Below are 25,787 nucleotides of genomic sequence, written 5' to 3' on the forward strand. Positions count from 1 at the left end.
ATACCTGGGTACTTGCCACAATTGACCCCGCAATGCCAGAATTTTTCAGGATCATTACCAGAATTCCCACCCTGAGCTATAACTGCACGATTTTTTGGCTTAGAATAAAAAAATCACGATTCTCGCAACGTAACATCATCATTCACATTATACAAAAAAAAAAAAAATATATATATATATTATAATAATAACAACAACAACAACAACAATATCAATAATAAGGCTAACTTTACTGTTTATTTTTTATTCATTAAAGTGTATATTAACAAAATAAAAAAATAAAATTGCGCTTGAAAGACCGCTGTGCAAATACGTGACATAAAGTACGAGTATTTATTTGCTCGCACATCAATTGCACTTAATTAAGCCAATGAGATAACACAGAACAGCGCCATACCTACTTCCCAAATTCTTTCAATAAAATATTGCAACAACCACCATTTTATTTTTCTAAGGTCTCTGCTAAAAAATTATATTATAATATTATATAAATATATATATAAATATATATATAATTTTTAGCAGAGACCCTAGAAAATAAAATGGTGGTTGTTTCAATATTTTATTGAAAGAATATATATAGGGCTAGATTCAGAAAGAATTTACGCCGGCGTATCTATTGATACGCCGCGTAAATTCGAAGCTGCACCGGCGTATCATCTTTCTGTATTCAGAAAGCAATATACGCCAAAATTAGGCTAAGATCCGATTGGCGCAAGTCTTACGACGTTGTATCTTAGTTGCATATTTACGCTGGCCGCTAGGTGGCGCTTCCTTCGATTTACGCGAGGAATATGCTAATTAGGTAGATACGCCGATTCAGAAACGTACGTCCGCCAGGGCATTTTTTTACGTTAGGCTTTTTCCGGCGTAAAGTTACCCCTGCTATATGAGGCGCATGCAATGTTAAGTATGGATGTCGTTCCCGCGTCAAATTTTGAAAATTTTACGTCGTTTGCGTAAGTCGTTCGCGAATAGGGCTGTACGCAAGTTACATTCACGTCTAAAGCATTGACGATTTGCGGCATAATTTCGAGCATGCGCACTGGGATTCTTTCACGAACGGTGCATGCGCCGTTTGTAAAAAACGTCAAATCCGCGGGGTCACACTAAATTTACATAAAACACGCCCACATCATCCACATTTGAATTAGGCGGGCTTACGCCGGACCTCATACGCTACGCCGCCGTAACTTAGGGCGCAAGTTCTTTATGAATACGGAACTTGCGCCCTTAGCTACGGCGGCGTAACGTATCTGAGACACGTTACGCCAGCAGAAAAATACGCCGGGCTTTCTGAATCTAGCTCATAGATTTTAACTTGATTTTTACTTGTAATCAGCAAGTCCCAGAAAAAGGTTTGTGTGGTTAAACTTCCCTGATCGAAGAACAAATGTTACTTTGTTTATACTCATCAGCAATATTGTGATAAAATTCGTCAGTCTTGCCGGGATTATTATTTTTATTAAATTTTTTCAGCACTTGAAAGAAATCGTGAAACGCCGTTTTGAAGATCAGGAAGGGAAAAGAATTGCGATTTTGATTCTTAACGACGAATCGTGCAGCTCTAGATTGAGATGTCCCCAGGATGGAAGAAAATACACAGCTCTCATCCCTGTGCAGTGTATATCTACAAAAGGTACATTACCCAAACCCCTGCACTATGAACCTGGAACCCCTGCACTATGAACGTTACCCACCTGGAACCCTTGCGCCATGTACTTTAACAAGCCCGGAGCCCTGCACGATGTATGTACCTTACCCTGGATCCATGCACATTAACCGCCATGTACGTTATCCACCCCCAGTCCTCCTCCGCCATGTACGTTATCCACCCCCAGTCCCCCTCCGCCATGTACGTTATCCACCCCCAGTCCCCCTCCGCCATGTACGTTATCCACCCCCAGTCCCCCTCCGTCATGTACGTCATCCACCCCCCGTCCCCTGGGCATGTATTTTACCCACCCTGAACCCCTCCCTCATGTACCTTTACCCACCTTGGGCCCCTGCACCATGTACTTTACCCATCCCAGACCCCTACACCATGTACAGAACATGCTTCTGACCCCCTTCACTCTGTACAAAGTGGAGACGGTGACAGATCGAGCCAAAGTGAGGCGCAATCCGGTTTCAAGGATTTGCTCTCACCATTTTTTTTTTTTTTAACATTTACTGATTCTCTCTCCCCCCCCCCCCCCCCCATTTAAGCAGAAAATTGCGCAAAAAACACACATACAAGTGCAAAAAAGGCTTAGCTTACTATTCATTTCTATGGGAATAAAAAAAAAAAAAAAAAAAAGTAAAAAAACTGCCCAATTACAGCTACGAAAAAAAAAAAAAAAGGTTCACAACTTTTTTGAAGGCGACTTGTAGTGGAGACATGAACCATTTCCATAAAGAATAGATTTATTTTCTCCTCAAGCTACAAAATGCTGAGGTGTGAATGGGGCCCAAGTGCTCTAGACTGAGAAAAGTACACACTATAGAGGGATATGCTTTGCTCATATTTCATGGCCAAGGTTTACAACCACTGTCAGATCAGAGGGTTGTCGGCGATGCGGCTCGATTGCTTTCAGGACTGGCTGATGGGTCGGGTTACAATCAGTAAAATTAGTCAACAAATCGCACGGGGCGGCTGCCATGGCCGAGCCCAGGGAGGGGACACGCCAGTGTTTGCTGTTACTAAATATAATCCTGTGAAGGAGCGCGGCCAGCCATTGTTCGGGGACGCTCTGGCGGCTCGTCATGTAATTATGGAATGACATGTCAGGACAGGACAGGATTACGGAGGGAGCAGAGGAAGCGGAGTGTGCGGTGGGAGGGCGCCGCGGGCACCTGCGAAGGGGAATCCCCCGGTGTGATGCCAGGATGAGGCCTCAACTAGTCCAAAACTACTATATAAAAAAATAAAAAGCTACAAAAGCAGATTGTTCAAAGATTTGAACGATCATAAAAAAAGAAAAAATAATAAAAACAAGGACATGCTGGGACTTGCAGTTCTACAACAGTAAGGTCACTTATACCATTTGCCAGGTTCGATTGCTGGCTCAGGGTCTGCGAACCTTAAAAATTAACATCTCCGATTGGCTACTTTTTTATCTGTTTAACCAACCACTAAGAGCCGGTTCACACAGGGGCGACTCGTCGGGCGACTCAGCCGCCCGACAAGTCGCGCTCCGCTCTGTTCAATGAAACCGTTCTAATAGGAGCGACTCAAGTCACTCCGACTTAAAAAAAGGTTCCTGTACGACTTTGGGGTCGTCTAAAGATCGCCTTGCCGAGTCGCCCCCAAAGTAATGCCGCCCCTCTGTGAACCGGGTCTAAGGCCCCGTACACACGACCGGTTTCCTCGGCAGAATTCAGCAAGAAACTCGATGGGAGACGTATTCTGCCGAGGAAACCGGTCGTGTGTACACTTTTCGCCGAGAAACCCGTCGAGGAACTTGTCGAGCCAAAAAGAGAACATATTCTCTATTTCCTCGTTGGGCAATGGGAAAATTTGGCTCAACGAGTTTTTTGACAGCCCAACAAGGAACTCGACGGGGAAAACGATGTGTTTCGCCCGTCGAGTTTCTCGGTCGTGTGTACGCGGCCTAAGAGAGTTTCCTTTTGCACAGAACAAACAACTTCTGTGGCTCCTGCCAGAAGTCAATTAGTAATATCCTGCGCTGCAATTAAATCTTACCCACGCTACAGATAATGCAATTTTATTTGCATCCCATGGTTGCTGGAAATAAAAGAGAAAAAAGAGAAAAAAAAAGGAGGGAAAAAAAAAGAGAAAAGAGAAGAAAAGAAAAGAGAAGAAGAGAGAAGAAAAGAGAAGAAGAGAGAAGAAAAGAGAAGAAGAGAGAAGAAAAGAAAAAAGAGAAGAAGAGAGAAGAAAAGAAAAAAGAGAAGAAGAGAGAAGAAAAGAAAAGAGAGAAGAAAAGAAAAGAGAGAAGAAAAAAGAGAAGAGAGAAGAAAAGAAAAGAGAGAAGAAAAAAGAGAAGAGAGAAGAAAAGAGAAGAAGAGAGAAGAAAAGAGAAGAAGAGAGAAGAAAAGAGAAGAAGAGAGAAGAAAAGAGAAGAAGAGAGAAGAAAAGAAAAAAGAGAAGAAGAGAGAAGAAAAGAAAAAAGAGAAGAAGAGAGAAGAAAAGAAAAGAGAGAAGAAAAGAAAAGAGAGAAGAAAAGAAAAGAGAGAAGAAAAAAGAGAAGAGAGAAGAAAAAAGAGAAGAGAGAAGAAAAAAGAGAAGAGAGAAGAAAAAAGAGAAGAGAGAAGAAAAAAGAGAAGAGAGAAGAAAAAAGAGAAGAGAGAAGAAAAAAGAGAAGAGAGAAGAAAAAAAGAGAAGAGAGAAGAAAAAAAGAGAAGAGAGAAGAAAAAAGAGAAGAAAAGAGAAGAAAAGAGAAGAAAAGAGAAGAAAAGAGAAGAAAAGAGAAGAAAAGAGAAGAGAGAAGAAAAGAGAAGAGAGAAGAAAAGAGAAGAGAGAAGAAAAGAGAAGAGAGAAGAAAAGAGAAGAGAGAAGAAAAGAGAAGAGAGAAGAAAAGAGAAGAGAGAAGAAAAGAGAAGAGAGAAGAAAAGAGAAGAAAAAAGAGAAGAGAGAAGAAAAGAGAAGAGAGAAGAAAAGAGAAGAGAGAAGAAAAGAGAAGAGAGAAGAAAAGAGAAGAGAGAAGAAAAGAGAAGAGAGAAGAAAAAAAAAAGAAGAGGAAAAAAGAGAAAGGAAAAAAAGGAGAAAAGAAAAAAAGAAAGGAGACAAAAAAGAAGAAGAGAAGAGAAAAAAAAAAAAGGAGAAGAGAAAAATGAGAAGAGAAAAGAAAAGAAAAGAAAAAAGAGAAGAGAAGAGAAAAGAAGAAAAGAGAAAATAATAATAATAATAATAATAATAATAATAATAATAAAATCGCTCAATTCCCCATTATGGTTATTATTATACAGGATTTATATAGCACCAACAGTTTACGCAGTGCTTTACAATATAAAAGGGAGACAATACAGTTCTAATAAAATAAAATACAAGAGGATTAAGAGGGCCCTGCTCAGAAGAGCTTATAATTCCCCATCAATGCAGTCAGTGTTTCATGGAGGAATCCCTCCCGCAGCGCTATTGGGAGTCTTCCCTGCCGGCAGCACACAACGATTACTGCTGGCAGCGATAGCCACCGGCAGTGATGAAATGAAAAAAAAAAAAAAAAAAAATCTGGACGGGCCATTTTTACTCGATGGATTGACTTCAGCACAACCAGCCTGCTTATAGTTGGATCAAATCTCGTTATCAACCATAACCCCAGTATATATAAATGAAAGCATTCTGAGCAGCTCATGAGCCACTGAAATTACAGAAGCAGGAGGAGGTGGCGTCCCCCCAACCCACTGGTGTTTATTGGGCTTACCGTTCAAACGGGCGAGCCCAAAGAACGATCTGACAGTGTGGCTAGTTGGTCCCAGAGGTGATCAAAGTCTAGATAGCCGCCTCTATGTCCTTGGAGGACATCATGATGTGTATGTATGTATGTATGTATGTATGTATGTATGTATGTATGTATGTATGTATGTATGTATGTATGTATGTATGTATGTATGTATGTATGTATGTATGCATGCATATATATATATATATATATATATATATATATATATATATATATATATATATATATATATATATACACACACACACACACACACACACACACACACACATATATACACACATCCCAAAGGTGTTCTATAGGGTTGAGGTCAGGACTCTGTGCAGGCCGGTCACGTTCCTCTACCCCAAACTCGCTCATTCATGTCTTATGAACCTTGCTTTGTGCACTGGTGCTCAGTCATGTTGGAACAGGAAGGGGTCATCCCCAAACTGTTCCCACAAAGGGGCCAACTCCTAAAATATAACCCCCACACCATAATCCCCCCCCCCCCACACACACACACACACACACCATAATCCCCCCCCACACCAAATGATTTGGAGCAGTGCACAAAGCAAGGTCCATCCAGGGTGGATAAAAAGTAAATAAAAACCTAAATAAAATAAAAAATTATTAAAATGATTATTTATTTTTTAATTCTAATTTTTTGTTTTTTCAGTTCCTCTACTTTGAGGGAGCCCATTTAAATGAATAGCAATGGACAAATAAATGGACGTGCGTAAATTGATATCAAGGCAGCACACAGTAGCGTGCTACCGGGCACTGTGGTGCGACAATCAATAGCACCACAAAGCGCTAATGCGCGCAACATGCGTTAGGGCGTGCGTTCATCATAACGCAAACGGTTCGTAACAGAAGTAGCGGGAATACCCAAAACCTCCAGGTAGACAGAAGTGAGGACTGATTGGGTATTGAGCACATATGAAAAAAACTTGCGATTGAAATAGCGCGCCCCCCCCCCCCCCATTACTTTGGGATGGAGTGGCTCTGCAGCCTATTCTAATCGATCGATCTGTATAACAGCGCAGCAACTGAGACTTAAATATGGTTTCAGTTTTTCTCTGGCAAATCCCCCAATGCAGTGAAGGGGGGGTATAGAAGGGCGCAGATTGCTGCCATATGCACAGCAGACCAGGCCTCTTCACACAGCGCTGTGCAGGACGCGCTCCAAACCACGTGCAGCGAACCCTCAATGCTGAGCGAACCGTGCCAAACGGAAGGATCCACGGGAGAAAACGAGGGACATTTAATCGCAGGGATTAAAGGAAAAAGGGGTCGGAATCACTGCGTTACTCCAGATAATCCGGCCGTGTAAGTGACCCGGGACGAGCGAGTCAGGGCGCCAGGTGTGTTTACACGCAGCAGTCACGGCGCTCGCACATTCTACCACGGGGTTAGGAAAGGAGTTTATCCCCCTCCAGATCAGACTTTTTCTGGCACTTTTTGTTTAAATGCAACACTTTTTTGGTCTTTTTTTATAGAAAATTACTTACAACCCTCAAACATAATAGATTTTATTATAATAATAATAATAATAATAATAATAAATAGGGCTGCAACTAACAATTATTTTCATAATCGATCATTCGGATAAAATCATAAAAAAACGTAATGTGGCATTTTTTCGTTTATTTAACAGTAATAATTATTCCTCCCAGGAACACCAATGATGGGGCACTAGTAATCCTCCCAGGAACACCAATGATGGGGCACTAGTAATCCTCCCAGGAACACCAATGATGGGGCACTAGTAATCCTCCCGGGAACACCAATGATGGGGCATTATTCCTCCTGGGAACACCAATGATGGGGCACTATTCCTCACAGGAACACCAATGATGGGGCACTAGTATTCCTCCCGGGAACACCAATGATGGGGCATTATTCCTCCTGGGAACACCAATGATGGGGCACTAGTAATCCTCCCAGGAACACCAATGATGGGGCATTATTCCTCCCGGGAACACCAATGATGGGGCACTATTCCTCACAGGAACACCAATGATGGGGCACTATTCCTCACAGGAACACCAATGATGGGGCACTATTCCTCTGAGGAACACCAATGATGGGGCACTATTCCTCACAGGAACACCAATGATGGGGCACTATTCCTGGGAGGGGAACACCAACGGGGCACTATCCCCCCTCCCAGGAAAACCAATGATGGGGCACTACTATTCCACCCACCCCCCGGAACACCAATGATGGGAGTTAGGAGGATGGGGAACTATCATAAAAATTCATGTGTGTTGTTTTTCTACCTTTCACAGACTCACAGTGCAGCTCGGCTCTCCTCACGGCTGCTTCTCGCCTCTTTTCCCCTCGAGGCAGCAGCGGGCGGGGCTGAGAAGATCAGTGGGGAGCTGAAGTCAGAGGAGAGGCGTGGACATGCAGCGCGGACATGCCTCGTAATACGGCGGCACCTTGTACACAGGACATGCGGCGCGGACGTGCCTCGTAATACGGCGGCACCTTGTACACAGGACATGCAGCGCGGACATGCCTCGTAATACGGCGGCACCTTGTACACAGGACATGCGGCGCGGACATGCCTCGTAATACGGCGGCACCTTGTACACAGGACATGCGGCGCGGACGTGCCTCGTAATACGGCGGCACCTTGTACACAGGACATGCGGCGCGGACGTGCCTCGTAATACGGCGGCACCTTGTACACAGGACATGCGGCGCGGACATGCCTCGTAATACGGCGGCACCTTGTACACAGGACATGCGGCGCGGACATGCTTCGTAATACGGTGGTGCCTTGTACACAGGACATGCGGCGCGGACATGCCTCGTAATACGGCGGCGCCTTGTACACAGGACATGCGGCGCGGACGTGCCTCGTAATACGGCGGCACCTTGTACACAGGACATGCGGCGCGGACATGCCTCGTAATACGGCGGCACCTTGTACACAGGACATGCGGCGCGGACATGCCTCGTAATACGGCGGCACCTTGTACACAGGACATGCGGCGCGGACATGCTTCGTAATACGGTGGTGCCTTGTACACAGGACATGCGGCGCGGACATGCTTCGTAATACGGTGGTGCCTTGTACACAGGACATGCGGCGCGGACATGCCTCGTAATACGGTGGTGCCTTGTACACAGGACATGCGGCGCGGACATGCTTCGTAATACGGTGGTGCCTTGTACACAGGACATGCGGCGCGGACATGCCTCGTAATACGGCGGCACCTTGTACACAGGACATGCGGCGCGGACATGCTTCGTAATACGGTGGTGCCTTGTACACAGGACATGCGGCGCGGACATGCCTCGTAATACGGCGGCACCTTGTACACAGGACATGCGGCGCGGACATGCTTCGTAATACGGTGGTGCCTTGTACACAGGACATGCGGCGCGGACATGCTTCGTAATACGGTGGTGCCTTGTACACAGGACATGCGGCGCGGACATGCCTCGTAATACGGTGGTGCCTTGTACACAGGACATGCGGCGCGGACGTGCCTCGTAATACGGTGGTGCCTTGTACACAGGACATGCGGCGCGGACGTGCCTCGTAATACGGTGGTGCCTTGTACACAGGACATGCGGCGCGGACGTGCCTCGTAATACGGCGGCGCCTTGTACACAGGACATGCGGCGCGGACGTGCCTCGTAATACGGCGGCGCCTTGTACACAGGACATGCGGCGCGGACGTGCCTCGTAATACGGCGGCGCCTTGTACACAGGACATGCAGCGCGGACGTGCCTCGTAATACGGTGGTGCCTTGTACACAGGACATGCAGCGCGGACGTGCCTCGTAATACGGCGGCGCCTTGTACACAGGACATGCGGCGCGGACGTGCCTCGTAATACGGCGGCGCCTTGTACACAGGACATGCAGCGCGGACGTGCCTCGTAATACGGCGGCGCCTTGTACACAGGACATGCAGCGCGGACGTGCCTCGTAATACGGTGGTGCCTTGTACACAGGACATGCGGCGCGGACGTGCCTCGTAATACGAAAAAAAAAAAACGAAACAGCAAAGTTAGCCCAATTTGTTTGTATAATGTGAAAGAAGATGTTACACCGCGGGAATCATGAGATAATCGTGATCTTTATAACACAACCCAATTTTTTTGTAAAACATAAAAGATGTTGTTACGCCGAGTAAATAGATACCAAACGTGTCACGCTTTAAAAAATTGTGCGCACCCGTGCAATGCCAACAAACAACGTAGATTTTATTAGCCATAGGGGATGCTTTAAAAGCCTTTACAGGTGACCACGTTAGATTTTCAGAGGTCTGGTGCTAGAATTACTGCCGATGATCGACCTTTACATGTTCGGGACAATCGTTGTTTGCGTGCACGCAGCACCAACATGCAAGGGGACAGGTCTATGGACCTCAACCTGCATGAAAGTCCGACCAAAGTAGTACAGGAACCAGTGGCGGCTGGTGCTCAAATTTTTTGGGGGGGGTGCAAACAAACGAAAAAAAAAAATTGCAGCCTCACTGTGCCCATCAAACGCAGCTACTGTGCATGCAGCCACTGTGCCATCAAATGCAGCCACTGTGCCATCAAATGCAGCCACTGTGCCGTGCCATCAAATGCAGCCACTGTGCCGTGCCATCAAATGCAGCCACTGTGCCGTGCCATCAAATGCAGCCACTGTGCCGTGCCATCAAAAGCAGCCACTGTGCCATTAATTGTCGCCACTGTTCCCAGCAAATGTCGCCACTGTTCCCAGCAAATGTCGCCACTGTGCCCAGCAAATGTCGCCACTGTGCCCAGCAAATGTCGCCACTGTGCCCAGCAAATGTCGCCACTGTGCCCAGCAAATGTCGCCACTGTGCCCAGCAAATGTCGCCACTGTGCCCAGCAAATGTCGCCACTGTGCCCTGTAAAATGCCCAATGCCCCATCCCCCGCCTGGCAGTTACCTTTCTGGGGTCAGACATCCTGCTTCTACCGTCCCTCGATGTCTTCTCCCGCCCTTGATGACGCTTCAGCCAATCAGGTTACCGGTAACCAGAACCGGTGAACCCGATTGGCTGAGACGCCTGTCAGTCTTATCCAAGGAACGCACCCCCCCCGTGCGTCCCTTGGATAAGCATCTGGAAGCCGGAGGGCTGTAATTGGAAAGCCTATCAGAGCCAGCCAACCAGCTGCCGTTATTCAGATGGCCAGCGCTCGCCAGGGGGCCGGCCATCTGAATAGTCGGCGGCAGCGGCAATACATAGATTCATGCAATGCATGAATGTGCGAGAGCGAGAGGGGGCGGCGCTCCGGCGCCCTCTATGGATGCACCGACACTGACAGGGACTACTTTGAAGTTGGCACAGATATGAACGGTTATCATTGGAAATCATGGGGAATGACTTGTCATGCCACTTTGCAGTCCCAAATCGTGGAACAAGTCGCACAAGTGTGAAAGGGGTTCATTTAAAACAAAAACGGTTCCTAACTTTTTTAGCTGGCTCCTCGATTCAAACCAAAATTTGTCCCGCCCAGGGGCGTCTCTAGGGGGGGGCCAGAGGGGGCCCTGACCCCCCCAACATTATGCTGTGCCCCACCATGTGCCCCCCCAAAAAAAAAAATTTTTTTTTTTTTTTTTGGGCCGCCGCTGGAGTAACAGTCTCTCCTGAGAGGGAGAGCGTCCCCAGTCAGCTCTGCGGGGCATTCCTCCCCCCTCCCTCTGCTCGCTGACACTGCATAATGCGAGCGTTCACACAACCACAGCCGCCCAATCTGCTCCTTCCCCTGCATCCTCATTGGCACGGAGAAGAGCGAGTTGCAGAAAGGACTCCATGAGCACTGTGGGGGAGGGGGGCCCAAGCCTTCATCTCAGTTACTGAAAAAACAGACTGATTTCTCCCGTCCTTAGGACAGGAGAACCAGCCTGTAAATTCCGAGAGTGGTGACTGCAAGCTGAGCCAAGTGTCAGTCTATGACACTCTTTTACAGCCCAGCGAGTCTAGCCACCCCCCCCACTCTCCTCACATACGAGCAGGGAGGAATAAAGCTCCTCCTCCTTCTCCTTTCAGTCCCGCCCACACTATCTCGGTGTGCTGTATCTGAAGAGAGGGAATGTGTGTTCAGGAAATATGAAAATCAGCAGCATGTGTGTGAATGATGCCTGAGATTCTAGCCTGGACCGTGGGTATGTGTGTGCACTGCAGACTGCAGTACACTGTAATCACTGAACTGCATTATCTCTATCCCTTCTCTCCCCCATCTGTCTCCCTCCCCCTCTCCTGTTCTTTCAAGACATTCACAATTTACTTTCTGTAACGGTCACCACCGTTTACGATATTCCAATCCATCGCCCTACGACAGGTTATCCGACAGTCCGACAGACATCAGACACGACCCATTTCATTTCCCAGAATAAATGAGACAAAACAAGCTCTGGTACTGGCTCCTAAATGAATTAATGAATCCTTTAATGGTAACTTAGCTTTGTTATATACAGTACAAGCATGTTACAGTTAATCACAGGGACAAAGACACACTCCACCCACACATCACACAATGGGGGGCTTCATACACATTCTTTTAGATAATAACATTCCGATGAGTTAATTACTACTCATTACCCAGACGGTCTGGCTCCGCATTTAGAGGGGTTAATTACTACAGCTTGACAAGTCACATTCCACATCTTAACAGTGTCATTAGCATACACAATGAACAGGTCTTAGGAGCAGACCTAATTAGCACAATGGACACAAAACAGTATTAGCATCACACAAAGGAATGTCTAGGAGCAGACTCAATTAACACCTCAAAAGCATGTGTCCCCACATTGAATGAAAACACTCTATTGACCTGTCGGAGTCGGACTTTAACAACTTGTAATATTTCAAGATATCCTGCAATACATGAATTATCAGTAATGTCCCATCTCCCACCAAAAGGGCATAGTGACGCTGGCACAGGAGTAAACCCCATCCTTCAAAAGTCTCTGGGTGTCACGGGCCATTCTGTTACACTTTCACTTTCAGTTAGGCAGGTAATATACAATGCAATTTTTTTTCCTGCATCCACAGATTGCAGGAAAGAAACTTGCATGATTCCCCCATCAACACAGACAGTGCTGACAGGAATATCCCTCCTGCCCAGCAATTGTATTCTATACAGCAACCACTGGTGATAATTATAAGAGAATCTGCTCATTAATGGTTCAAATCTCAGCCAGTTCCTGCTGAACCAGCTGAGATTTAAACTGTCTATGGCTGGTCTTAGCTCTTAGGCAGCCCATACATTGATCACTTTTTTTCATTCAACTATTAGGTTGAATAAAAAAAAAAAAGAAATGATCCAATTCCCCCATCTACACATTATAGGTAGATGGGGGAATCGTCCCAGTGTGGACCAGTGCTGGAACAACCAGAGTTGCTGTCCTGTCCCGGCTATTCACAGCGCTGGTCTCTGTCTCCATGGCAGCGGCGGCAGGACATTGGAACCCAGAGCTGGTTACTTTATGGGGCTGATGTACAGGAGGGCCAGCACAATTTGTTGTTAGAGATGGGCTGGGCATGTTCAAAATTCCACATGCCAGAGCCTGCCAGGAAGCCCACACTGCACAGCGCTAATCACAGGCAGTGAGACATTTCCCGGTCCGCAGCTGCACAGATCAGGAAATGTCTCACTGCCTGTGATTAGCGCTGTGGAGTGTCGGCTTCCTGGCGGGATCGGGCATGTGGGATTTCAAACACACCCGAGCCCATCTCTATTGGTTGTAGACAGTTGAGCTCCCTGCAGGTTGCTTAGCAGCAGTGAACCCTTCTCTGACATGCTGATCGGAATGCAATCAAGGTGATGCTCTTAGTCAAATCCTAGTGTTAAATATCAGAGATTTTATTGATCAAAGCCCACACTTTACAGGCATAGAGCCCACATGGCTGCGGAACATACGTTTGATTATATATATATATATATGTGGTTGTACTCTTGATGCTAATAAATATTGTGTTTATTAGATCTGACTGGGAGCATTACCTGGATCACATCCCGATCAGCATGTCAACAGAGAAGGTTATACAGCATTACTGCTGCTAGGTGACCAGCTGGGGGCTCGGCTCTCTATAACCAATAGTGCCAGCCTTCCCATGCATGCACCCATAATGTCACCAGCACTAGGTCCTAATAGACTGCCGCCGCTGCCAAGGAAACAGACGCCAGACCAGCGCTGTCAATAGCAGGGACAGGACAGCTGGGGAACCCCACAGTGGCAGAACACCAGGGCCCGGTGGCAAGACAACCTTTGCAACCCTGAAAGTTCTCCCACTGCTTTGGACCCTTATATTTTCTTGGTGTGCTGGTGACATATATCTCTTGTTTTCTGCCACCCTGGGGGGCCCCAGTATAGTAGGAAGGGAGCTCACGACAGAACATGTGAAAGGGCCCGTTGTGGGATCGTAGTAAAGGGCCCCAGGAGATTTTTTATATATATATATATATATATATATATATATATATATATATATATATATATATATAAAATTGCATTTTATAGTTGGCCCCCCTACTTTTTTCCCTGTCCCCCCATGTGCCCCCCCTAAATATGAAAGCTGGAGACGCCACTGGTCCCGCCCCGTTTTAAACGTTTTACAAACTGGACTCTCTAACAACCAATCAGGATTTCCACATTTCCTTTCTCTGACAATAAGAAGTGTCAGCTCCTGTGTCTACACGTGACTTCTCTGTACAATGTCCTCACATCCTCCGCAGATCACAGAAGAGATACAAAACCTCATCTGCATGGAAACTTCCACTTCAAAGTCTTTCGCCCTTTTTTTTTTGCTAATAATTTTGCATCCCCTCCCCCATTTAACATAATCTGTAAAATAAAAAAAATACTGGATCAAAACTGTAACTAAACTTTAAAAAAAAAAAGTTTCAAATAAATTCCCTATAGGGAAGGGGACATGAGAGCACAAAAGGATGGAAAGCACTGTCCCCTCCCCCACTGCTGAACACAACCCCCCAGCCAGATGTGTTAATACTGGTGGGCCCCCGATGATTAACCCCCCACCCCCCCTCAGCCCTGTGTGTGCAGCAAGAGGAATCCAGACCCCTGCCCCACCACACTGCTGCAAACAGGGAACAAGTGAGACGGGGTGAACTCAACAAAATACAAAACAATAAGCGCACTCGCGTTGCAAGCGTCATTTTTCTGCACATAAGTGCGATGGGTGGCAGTGTTCGCAAATAATTATATTAATATACATATATTTTTATTTATTTTTTAAATTCGTTTTATTTTTTATTATTTAAAAAAAATGATTTTTATATTTTTTTTTTTAAATAATAATAAAAAATAAAATAAATGTAAAAAAAATTAAAAAATATATGTATATTAATATAATTATTTGCCAACACTGGGGTAGATTCAGGTAGCTACACTATCATTTACGGCGGCGCAGCGTAGTGCATTTACGCTACGCCTCCGCAACTTACAGGAGCAAGTGCAGTATTCACAAAGCACTTGCCCCCGTAAGTCGCGGCGGCGTACCGTAAATGGGGCCGGCGTAAGCGTGCGTAATTCAAATGGGGAAGGGGGGGGGCGTGTTTTATGGTAATATGTGATGACCTGACGTGATTTACGAACGCCGTCCGTGTACATATCCCAGCGTGCATTGCTTCCAAGTACGGCGTAACAACGTATTGGTTTCGACGCGAACGTAAATTACGTCCAGCCCTATTCGCGAACGACTTACGCAAACGCCGTAAATAATTCAAATTTCGAAGCGGGAACGACGTGCATACTTCACATTGGCTGCGCCTCCTAATAGCAGGAGCAGCCTTACTCCGAAAAAGCCTTAACGCAAACGACGTAAAAACCGAACGCCGGGCGCACGTACGTTTGTGAATCGGCGGATCTAGGAAATTAGCATATTCTACGCCGACAACAACGGAAGCGCCCCTAACGGCCAAAGTTATATTGCACACAATTCTACGCCGCCGCAATCAAGTTACGTCAGTGGAGGAAGCCTATTTTTTCAGCGCAACTGCCTGAGAGAATCGGCGTAACGCTACGCGGGCGCGGAATTCAAATTACGGCGGCGTATCTGGAGATACGCCGCCGCAAAAGGTATGTGAATCTACCCCACTGCCACCTATCGTACTTATGTGCAGAAAAATGGCGCTTGCAATGCGAGTCCTGGGCCCATACAAGTGTCCAAATTGGTTAGGTCAACTGCACATTTGGGCCTAAAGATTACATAAAACCTCTCAAAATATCATATTTTATGAAAGCAGAGACCCTGGAGAATAAAAAATTTTTTATAAAAAAATAATATGGTGGCAGTGGAGCTATGCATAATCAAATCCACCCTTTCCTGCCACCTAACACAGCCTTTGTCAACCAAGGTTCTGTGGAACTCTAGAGTCCCTCCAGAGGTTGTTGGGGGTTCCTCGAGAAATTAGAAAATTCGGGCCCTTCAGATAACCACTGACACCAATGATCTGTAAGGGAGGTGTTCTTTCCGCCGACCGCCAAGGGAAGGGGCAGGCCTCCCGCCGACCGCCAAGGCACGGGGCAGGCCTCCCGCCGACCGCCAAGGCACGGAGCAGGCCTCCCGCCGACCGCCAAGGCAAGGGGCAGTCCTCCTGCCGACCGCCAAGGCAAGGGGCAGGCCTCCCGCCGACCGCCAAGGCAAGGGGCAGGCCTCCCGCCGACCGCCAAGGCAAGGGGCAGTCCTCCCGCCAAGGCAAGGGGCAGTCCTCCCGCCAAGGCAAGGGGCAGTCCTCCTGCCGACCGCCAAGGCAAGGGGCAGTCCTCCCGCCAAGGCAAGGGGCAGTCCTCCCGCCGCCCGCCAAGGCAAGGGGCAGGCCTCCCGCCGACCACCAAGGGAAGGGGCAGGCCTCCCGCCGACCACCAAGGGAAGGGGCAGGCCTCCCGCCGACCACCAAGGGAAGGGGCAGGCCTCCCGCCGACCACCAAGGGAAGGGGCAGGCCTCCCGCCGACCGCCAAGGCAAGGGGCAGTCCTCCCGCCGACCGCCAAGGCAAGGGGCAGTCCTCCTGCCGACCGCCAAGGCAAGGGGCAGGCCTCCCGCCGACCGCCAAGGCAAGGGGCAGTCCTCCCGCCGACCGCCAAGGCAAGGGGCAGTCCTCCCGCCGACCGCCAAGGCAAGGGGCAGTCCTCCCGCCGACTGCCAAGGCAAGGGGCAGTCCTCCCGCCGACCGCCAAGGCAAGGGGCAGTCCTCCCGCCGCCCGCCAAGGCAAGGGGCAGTGCTCCCGCCGACCGTCAAGGCAAGGGGCAGGCCTCCCGCCGACCACCAAGGGAAGGGGCAGGCCTCCCGCCGACCACCAAGGGAAGGGGCAGGCCTCCCGCCGACCACCAAGGGAAGGGGCAGGATAGATAGATGTCCACAGTTTACCAAAATATGATCATTTTCTGATACATTTACACACCAACCATGTGTCATCACAGCATTACATTGTATTTCTATTCTGTACCAACAATAAGAATGTACAGCCAGCACCCCGACATCAATCACCCACCCAGAGCACTGATAGAGGACCCTGATCTTACATGGGGGGGGGGCACTTCCTGTGCAGCCAAAGGGGGCCATGGGGGAGGGAAGAGATGGGAAGTATGGGACAATGAAAAGAAGGACATACTTCCCTTCCCTTCCTCCTCATCACATACATCTCTTCTCCATCGTCACATACTTCCCTTCCCTTCCTCCTCATCATCATATACATCTCTTCTCCATCGTCACATACTTCCCTTCCCTTCCTCCTCATCACATACATCTCTTCTCCATCGTCACATACTTCCCTTCCCTTCCTCCTCATCATCACATACATCTCTTCTCTATCGTCACATACGTCCCTTCCCTTCCTCGTCGTCACAATGAAGGGAAGTATGTGAAGAAAGGAAGGGAAGCAAAGCATGTAAAGATTAAGGGAAGCATGTCATGAGGATGAAAGAAAGGGAAGTACGTGAAGAGGGTGAAGGGAAGGGAAGAATGTCAAGAGGATGAAAGGAAAGGGAAGTACGTGAAGAGGATGAGGGGGAAGGGAAGTATGTGAAGAAGATGAAGGGAAGGGAAGGGAAGTATGTGAAGAGGATGAAGGGAAGTATGTGAAGAGGATGAAGGGAAGGGAAGTACGTGGTGAGGATGAAGGGAAGGGAAGTACGTGGTGAGGATGAAGGGAAGGGAAGTACGTGGTGAGGATGAAGGGAAGGGAAGTACGTGGTGAGGGTGAAGGGAATGGAAGTACGTGGTGAGGGTGAAGGGAATGGAAGTATGTGAAGAGGGTGAAGGGAATGGAAGTATGTGAAGAGGGTGAAGGGAATGGAAGTATGTGAAGAGGGTGAAGGGAAGGGAAGTATGTGAAGAGGGTGAAGGGAATGGAAGTATGTAAAGAGGGTGAAGGGAAGGGAAGTATGTGAAGTGGGTGAAGGGAATGGAAGTATGTGAAGAGGGTGAAGGGAAGGGAAGTATGTGAAGAGGGTGAAGGGAATGGAAGTATGTGAAGAGGGTGAAGGGAAGGGAAGTATGTGAAGAGGGTGAAGGGAAGGGAAGTATGTGAAGAGGGTGAAGGGAATGGAAGTATGTGAAGAGGGTGAAGGGAAGGGAAGTATGTGAAGAGGGTGAAGGGAAGGGAAGTATGTGAAGAGGGTGAAGGGAATGGAAGTATGTGAAGAGGGTGAAGGGAATGGAAGTATGTGAAGAGGATGAAGGGAAGGAAAGTATGTGAAGAGGGTGAAGGGAAGGGAAGTATGTGGTGAGGATGAAGGGAAGTATGTGAAGAGGATGAAGGGAAGTATGTGAAGAGGATGAAGGGAAGCATGTGAAGAGAATAAAGGGAAGTATGTGAAGAGGATGAAGGGAAGTATGTGAAGAGGATGAAGGGAAGGGAAGTACGTGAAGAGGGTGAAGGGAAGGGAAGTATGTGAAGAGGGTGAAGGGAATGGAAGTATGTAAAGAGGGTGAAGGGAAGGGAAGTATGTAAAGAGGGTGAAGGGAATGGAAGTATGTGAAGAGGGTGAAGGGAAGGGAAGTATGTGAAGAGGGTGAAGGGAATGGAAGTATGTGAAGAGGGTGAAGGGAATGGAAGTATGTGAAGAGGGTGAAGGGAATGGAAGTATGTAAAGAGGGTGAAGGGAATGGAAGTATGTAAAGAGGGTGAAGGGAATGGAAGTATGTAAAGAGGGTGAAGGGAAGGGAAGTATGTAAAGAGGGTGAAGGGAATGGAAGTATGTGAAGAGGGTGAAGGGAAGGGAAGTATGTGAAGAGGGTGAAGGGAATGGAAGTATGTGAAGAGGGTGAAGGGAATGGAAGTATGTGAAGAGGGTGAAGGGAATGGAAGTATGTAAAGAGGGTGAAGGGAATGGAAGTATGTAAAGAGGGTGAAGGGAAGGGAAGTATGTGAAGAGGGTGAAGGGAATGGAAGTATGTGGTGAGGATGAAGGGAAGTATGTGAAGAGGATGAAGGGAAGTATGTGAAGAGGATGAAGGGAAGTATGTGAAGAGGATGAAGGGAAGTATGTGAAGAGGATGAAGGGAAGTATGTAAAGAGGGTGAAGGGAATGGAAGTATGTAAAGAGGGTGAAGGGAATGGAAGTATGTAAAGAGGGTGAAGGGAATGGAAGTATGTAAAGAGGGTGAAGGGAATGGAAGTATGTAAAGAGGGTGAAGGGAAGGGAAGTATGTGAAGAGGGTGAAGGGAAGGGAAGTATGTGAAGAGGGTGAAGGGAATGGAAGTATGTGAAGAGGGTGAAGGGAAGGGAAGTATGTGAAGAGGGTGAAGGGAATGGAAGTATGTGGTGAGGATGAAGGGAAGTATGTGAAGAGGATGAAGGGAAGTATGTGAAGAGGATGAAGGGAAGTATGTGAAGAGGATGAAGGGAAGTATGTGAAGAGGATGAAGGGAAGTATGTGAAGAGGATGAAGGGAAGTATGTGAAGAGGATGAAGGGAAGTATGTGAAGAGGATGAAGGGAAGTATGTGAAGAGGATGAAGGGAAGTATGTGAAGAGGATGAAGGGAATGGAAGTACGTGAAGAGAGTGAAGGGAAGGGAAGTATGTGAAGAGGATGAAGGGAAGTATGTGAAGAGGATGAAGGGAAGTATGTGAAGAGGATGAAGGGAAGTATGTGAAGAGGGTGAAGGGAAGTATGTGAAGAGGATGAAGGGAAGTATGTGAAGAGGGTGAAGGGAAGTATGTGAAGAGGATGAAGGGAAGGGAAGTATGTGGTGGTGAGGATGAAGGGAAGTATGAGGTGAGGATGAAGGGAAGGGAAGTATGTGGTGAGGATGAAGGGAAGGGAAGTATGTGGTGGTGAGGATGAAGGGAAGTATGAGGTGAGGGTGAAGGGAATGGAAGTATGTGGTGAGGATGAAGGGAAGTATGAGGTGAGGATGAAGGGAAGGGAAGTATGTGGTGAGGATGAAGGGAAGGGAAGTATGTGGTGGTGAGGATGAAGGGAAGTATGAGGTGAGGGTGAAGGGAATGGAAGTATGTGGTGAGGATGAAGGGAAGTATGAGGTGAGGATGAAGGGAAGGGAAGTATGTGGTGAGGATGAAGGGAAGGGAAGTATGTGGTGGTGAGGATGAAGGGAAGTATGAGGTGAGGGTGAAGGGAATGGAAGTATGTGGTGAGGATGAAGGGAAGTATGTGGTGAGGAGGATGAGGAGAATGGTTGGGGGATGGGGCACCAATAACATGAAAAGTAGTTGAACAGCAGAATATAGTGTAGCCGGTGAGACGTCCCATAGAATGTATGGAGGAGAATGTGATGGGGGGTGGGGGTGGTGAAGGTAAACATTCTCCCAGCAGGCTGATGAGGGCCCCAGTCTGCACCCCGGGGGCCCCGAGTGACCCCAGACAGAGGAGGGCGGGACCAGCCCGGTGACACGTGATCCACCCCGTGTACAGTGACAGCCCGGCGCCCCCCGGGTCCGGTACTCACCCACACAGCCCAGCAGGAGGTAGAGGAGCCACATATCCCGGAGCACCGCCACAGCCCCGATCCGGGTCACCGTGCCCGGCCACAGCCTTCTCCGATCACTGCAAGCACCCGGGACACCTCATCCCCCCCTTCTATATGTGTGTGTGACCCGGAGACTCCGTGCCAGTACCGGGCATGCGCGCCGAGCTCCGCCCACTGACCCGCCCCCTCCACACTGAGAGCTCTGTGTGTGCCCGACACCGATCATTCACCACCCGTACCGATCTGTATCCGTCTACACCGATCACCACCCGTACCGATCTTTATCCGTCTACACCGATCATCACCATACCGATCTGTATCCGTCTACACCGATCATCACTATACCGATCTGTATCCGTCTACACCGATCACCACCCGTACCGATCTGTATCCGTCTACTAACTAACTCCATGGGTCCCGTATACTGATCGGTTCTCCTCCTACACCCAGCTATAGGAGTCTTATAAATATACACCCCCCATATATATATATATATATACACCCCCAACCTATATATATATATACACACTTTTCATCCCCCATACACACAGGGCCAGATTTTCGTAGGGAGCGCGTATTTGTGAGCGGGCGTAACGTATCCTATTTACGCTACGCCTCCGCAACTTTATTCTCAAAGCAAAGTTGCGGCGGCGTAGCGTAAATAGGCCGGCGTAAGCCCGCCTAATTCAAATATGGAACATGTGGGCGTGTTTTATGTTAATGTATTGTGACCCCGCGTAAATGACGCTTTTTTACGAACGGCCCATGCGCCGTCCGTGAAAGTATCCCAGTGCGCATGCTCCAAATTAACCCCGCAAAAAGCCAATGCTTTCGACGTGAACGTAAATGACGCACAGCCCTATTGGCGAACGACTTAGGCAAACGACGTAATCGACGGAAAATTCGACGCTGGCCCGACGTCCATACTTAACATTGGCTGCGCCTCATAGAGCAGGGGTAACTTTAAGCCGGAAAAAGCCTAACGTAAACGGCGTATCTGTACTGCGACGGCCGGGCGTACGTTCGTGAATTGGCGTATCTAGCTGATTTACATATTCTAGGCGTAAATCAGCGTACACGCCCCTAGCGGCCAGCGTAAATATGCAGTTAAGATACCACGGCATAGGCAACTTACGCTGGTCGTATCTTAGAAATGTATCAGTAGACACGCCGTCGTAAGTCCGAATCTGCGCCGTCGTATATTTAAGCGTATTCTGGAAACCAGATACGCTTACATTTGGCTAAGATACGAGCGGCGTAAGTCTCCTACGCCGTCGTATCTTAGGGTGCATATTTACGCTGGCCGCTAGGTGGCGCTTCCGTTGTTTTCCGCGTCAAATATGCAAATGAGCAAGATACGCCGATTCACGAACGTACGTACGCCCGTCGCAATTAGTTACGCCGTTTACGTAAGACATACGCCGGCGTAAAGATAAAGCAGGTCTCTAGGTGGCGTAGCCCATGCAAAGTATGGACGTCGGAACAAGCGTATCTTTTTGCGTAAGTCGTACGCGAATAGGGCTGTGCGTAAGTTACGTTCACGTCGTAGGCAGTGTTCGACGTATCTTAGGCATTCTATCCAACGCATGCGCACTGGGATACGTCCACGGACGGCACATGCGCCGTACGTTCAAAACGTCATTTACGTGGGGTCATGGTTTATTTGCATAAAACACACCCACCTCTTCCCAATTTGAATTAGGCGCGCTTACGCCATCACATTTACGCTACGCCGCCGTAACTTAGGACGCAAGTGCTTTGTGAATACAGCACTTGCCTCTTTAAGTTGCGGCGGCGTAGCGTAAATACGATACGCTACGCCCCGCCCACACTTACGCCGGGGTACGTGAATCTAGGCCATCATTTTTTATAACCCGAAAAACGATCGTGTGTACGCGGCATAAGAGTTTGTTGAAATCCTTGCAATGTATATCACAGATTTTTATATTTTTTTTTCCTTGGCAGAATTGTTTCACTTTAGCTAAAAGAAAATATTGGCATAAACATTCCGCAGACTGCGCTCTTTGATGTTTACTGTCCAAAGCAGGAAAAAAAACACTTTAGCGCTTTCCCGTATAGTCAGGGATCACATCCCAGCAACCACTGTTTCTTTTCAGAAGCCGTTTCTCCAAAGATTGATTCGATTGTTTGGCAAATGGAAGGTTTGATGATTGCGCCGGCTCCTTCCTCGGGCTCTTTGCTTGCACGCATGAAAACAAAAACAAGTGAGCCTGACAACAAAGGAGGCCTGCGAGGAAAATAGAAATAAAAAAATATTCCGCAAGGAGATTCTGTTCATTGAGAAGAAACTCTGGGTTTGTCACATCGAACTGATACATACTATTCATTTTCCTAATTTAATTACATTTTTAAAAATGTCTTTTCTAATTACATTATTTATTTTCTAAATACTTTTATTTTTTATTTTTATTTTAACCACTTAAGGACCGGACCAATATGCTGCTAAATGACCCAAGGGGTTTTTACAATTCGGCACTGCGTCGCTTTAACAGACAATTGCGCGGTCGTGCGACGTGGCACCCAAACAAAATTGACGTCCTTTTTTCCCCACAAATAGAGCTTTCTTTTGGTGGTATTTGATCACCTCTGCGGTTTTTATTTTTTGCGCTATAAACAAAAATAGAGCGACAATTTTAAAAAAAATGCAATATTTTTTACTTTTTGCTATAATAAATATCCCCCAAAAACATATATACATTTTTTTTCCCTCAGTTTAGGCCGATACGTATTCTTCTACCTATTTTTGGTAAAAAAAAATCGAGGTAAGCGTTTATCGATTGGTTTGCGCAAAATTTATAGCGTTTACAAAATAGGGGATAGTTTTATTATTTTTTTATTTTTTACTACTAATGGCGGCGATCAGTGCTTTTTTTTCATGACTGCGACATTATGACGGACACTTCGGACAATTTTGACACATTTTTGGGACCATTGTCATTTTCACAGCAAAAAATGCATTTAAATTGCATTGTTTATTGTGAAAATGACAGTTGCAGTTTGGGAGTTAAACACAGGGGGCGCTGTAACATTTAGTGTTCACCTAGTGTGTGTTTACAACTGTAGGGGGGTGTGGCTGTAGTACTGACGTCATCGATCGAGTCTCCCTATAAAAGGGATCACTCGATCGATGCAGCCGCCACAGTGAAGCACGGGGAAGCCAGGTTTACATATGTCTCTCCCCGTTCTTCAGCCGCGCCCTCGTCCCGGATCGCTCCTGAAGCCACGGGAACCGCCGCATGTACGGGGGGGGGGGTCCCGATCGGACCCCCGACCCACGTCTAGGCAGGGACGTACAGGTACGTTGATGTGCCTGTCCGTGCCATTCTGCCGACGTTAATGTACATGCGGCGGTCCGGAAGTGGTTAAATAAATTTTTATACTTTTTTTAAAATATTATTTATTTATTTATTTATTTTCTAAATGCATATAAATTATTATTATTTTCTTCTAAATACAATTCTATTATTTTGTTATTTATTTTCTGAATACATTCAAGGCCCCTTTCATACAGGCAATCCAATCAGGTCCACCTGTCAGTTTTTCAGGCTGACCTGATCGAACCCTTCAGTCTCTTCTAAGGAGTGGCGGATGTCAGAGTGACACATGTGACACCCGCCACTATCCGATCCGATCCTGCCAGACAGATAGTGGACCCATTCCCCATCCGACTGGTGGATTGGATGGCATTGGATGGAACGAACAGGAACCCATAGACAAGAGTGGGCTGTGTCTGCTCTGCATAGCGGAGGGAACACAGACCTGTCAGCCGCTTGCTTAGCGGACAGCAGCGGAAAGATCCCCCGCTGAGCAAAGCGGATCCAGCTAAACATGGGTGCCCGTGTGGAAGGGGCCTTATTTTATAAATTTTTTTATAAATACATTTTTTATTTTTGTTTTTATTTATTTTCTAAATAATTACAATGGGCCAGATTCAGAACGAATTACGTTGCGCAGCGGTGGCGTAACGTATTCCCATTTACGTTACACCGCCGCAGGTTTACAGCGTAAGTGCCTGATTCACAAAGCACTTACCTGTAAACTTGCGGCGGTGTAACGTAAATCCGCTCGGCGCAAGCCCGCCTAATTCAAATGGGGCGGGCACCATTTAAATTAGGCGCGTTCCCGCGCCGAGCATACTGCGCATGCTCCGTCCGTCAAATTACCCGACGTGCATTGCGCTAAATGACGTCGCAAGGACGTCATTGGTTTGACGTTAACGTAAATGGTGTCCGGCGCCATTCACGGACGACTTACGCAAACAACGTGAAATTTAAAATTTCGACGCGGGAACGACGGCCATACTTAACATTGGTAGACCACCTAGGAGGCAGCCTTAACTTTACGACGCGTATCGCTATGGAAACAACGTAAATTTAGATCGACGGGCATCGCAGACGTTCGTGAATCGCCGTAACTAGTCATTTGCATATTCTACGCCAACCGCAATGGCCTCGCCACCTAGCGGCCGGCCTGGAATTGCAGCCTAAGATCCGACGGTGTAACACAAGTTACACCTGTCGGATCTTAGGGCTATCTATGCGTAACTGATTCTATGAATCAGGCGCATAGATACGACAATCGTATCTCAGAGATACGACGGCGTTTCAGGAGATACGCCGTCGTATCTCTTCTCTGAATCTGGCCCAATTTTTTTATTATTATTTATTTATTTCTTACTTAAATACATTTTTTATTTCTGTATTTATGTATTTGTCATAGTGACAACCCGAGAATTGACCTCTGTACAGCAATGCTACTTTTGTTATTGATTGTTTTTTTTTTTCAATAAAAACATTGAAATATTAATATTTTTTTTATTTTTTATTCTTTTCTAAATACATTTTTATTTATTTGATAGATAGATAGATAGAAGAGAGGGTCAGAGACTGCAGACTTGATACAAGAGATGACCAGAGACTGCAGACATCATAGAAGAGATGGTCCGAGACTGCAGACGTGATACAAGAGATGGTCAGAGACTGCAGAGATGATACTGGAGATGGTCAGAGACTGCAGACATGAGACAAGAGATGGTCAGAGATTTCAGACATGATACAGGAGATGGTCAGAGACTGCAGACATGATACAGGAGATGGTCAGAGACTGCAGACATCATAGAAGAGATGGTCCGAGACTGCAGACGTGATACAAGAGATGGTCAGAGACTGCAGAGATGATACTGGAGATGGTCAGAGACTGCAGACATGAGACAAGAGATGGTCAGAGACTGCAGACACAATGCAAGAGATGGTCAGAGATTTCAGACATGATACAGAAAATGGCCAGAGACTGCAGACACGATACAAGAGATGGTCAGAGACTGCAGACATGATACAGGAGATGGTCATAGACTGCAGACATGATACAAGAGATGATCACAGACTTCAGACATGATACAGGAGATGATCACAGACTTCAGACACAATGCAAGAGGTGG

General features: G+C 47.1%; 1 protein-coding gene across 1 annotated transcript in view; it reads right to left on the reverse strand.

Moving 5' to 3' along the window:
- The window catches only part of LDLRAD3 (low density lipoprotein receptor class A domain containing 3), a 183,511-nt gene extending 163,012 nt beyond the window's left edge, over positions 1-20,499 (reverse strand). Inside the window, exon 1 of the mRNA XM_040328078.1 lies at positions 20,309-20,499. Coding sequence (XP_040184012.1) covers positions 20,309-20,342 — 34 coding nt within the window. The 5' untranslated portion in view covers positions 20,343-20,499. The remainder of the gene's footprint in view (positions 1-20,308) is intronic.
- Positions 20,500-25,787: the final 5,288 nt, after the last annotated feature.

This window comes from Rana temporaria, chromosome 11, assembly GCF_905171775.1.
Source record: "Rana temporaria chromosome 11, aRanTem1.1, whole genome shotgun sequence".
Lineage (NCBI taxonomy): Eukaryota > Metazoa > Chordata > Amphibia > Anura > Ranidae > Rana > Rana temporaria.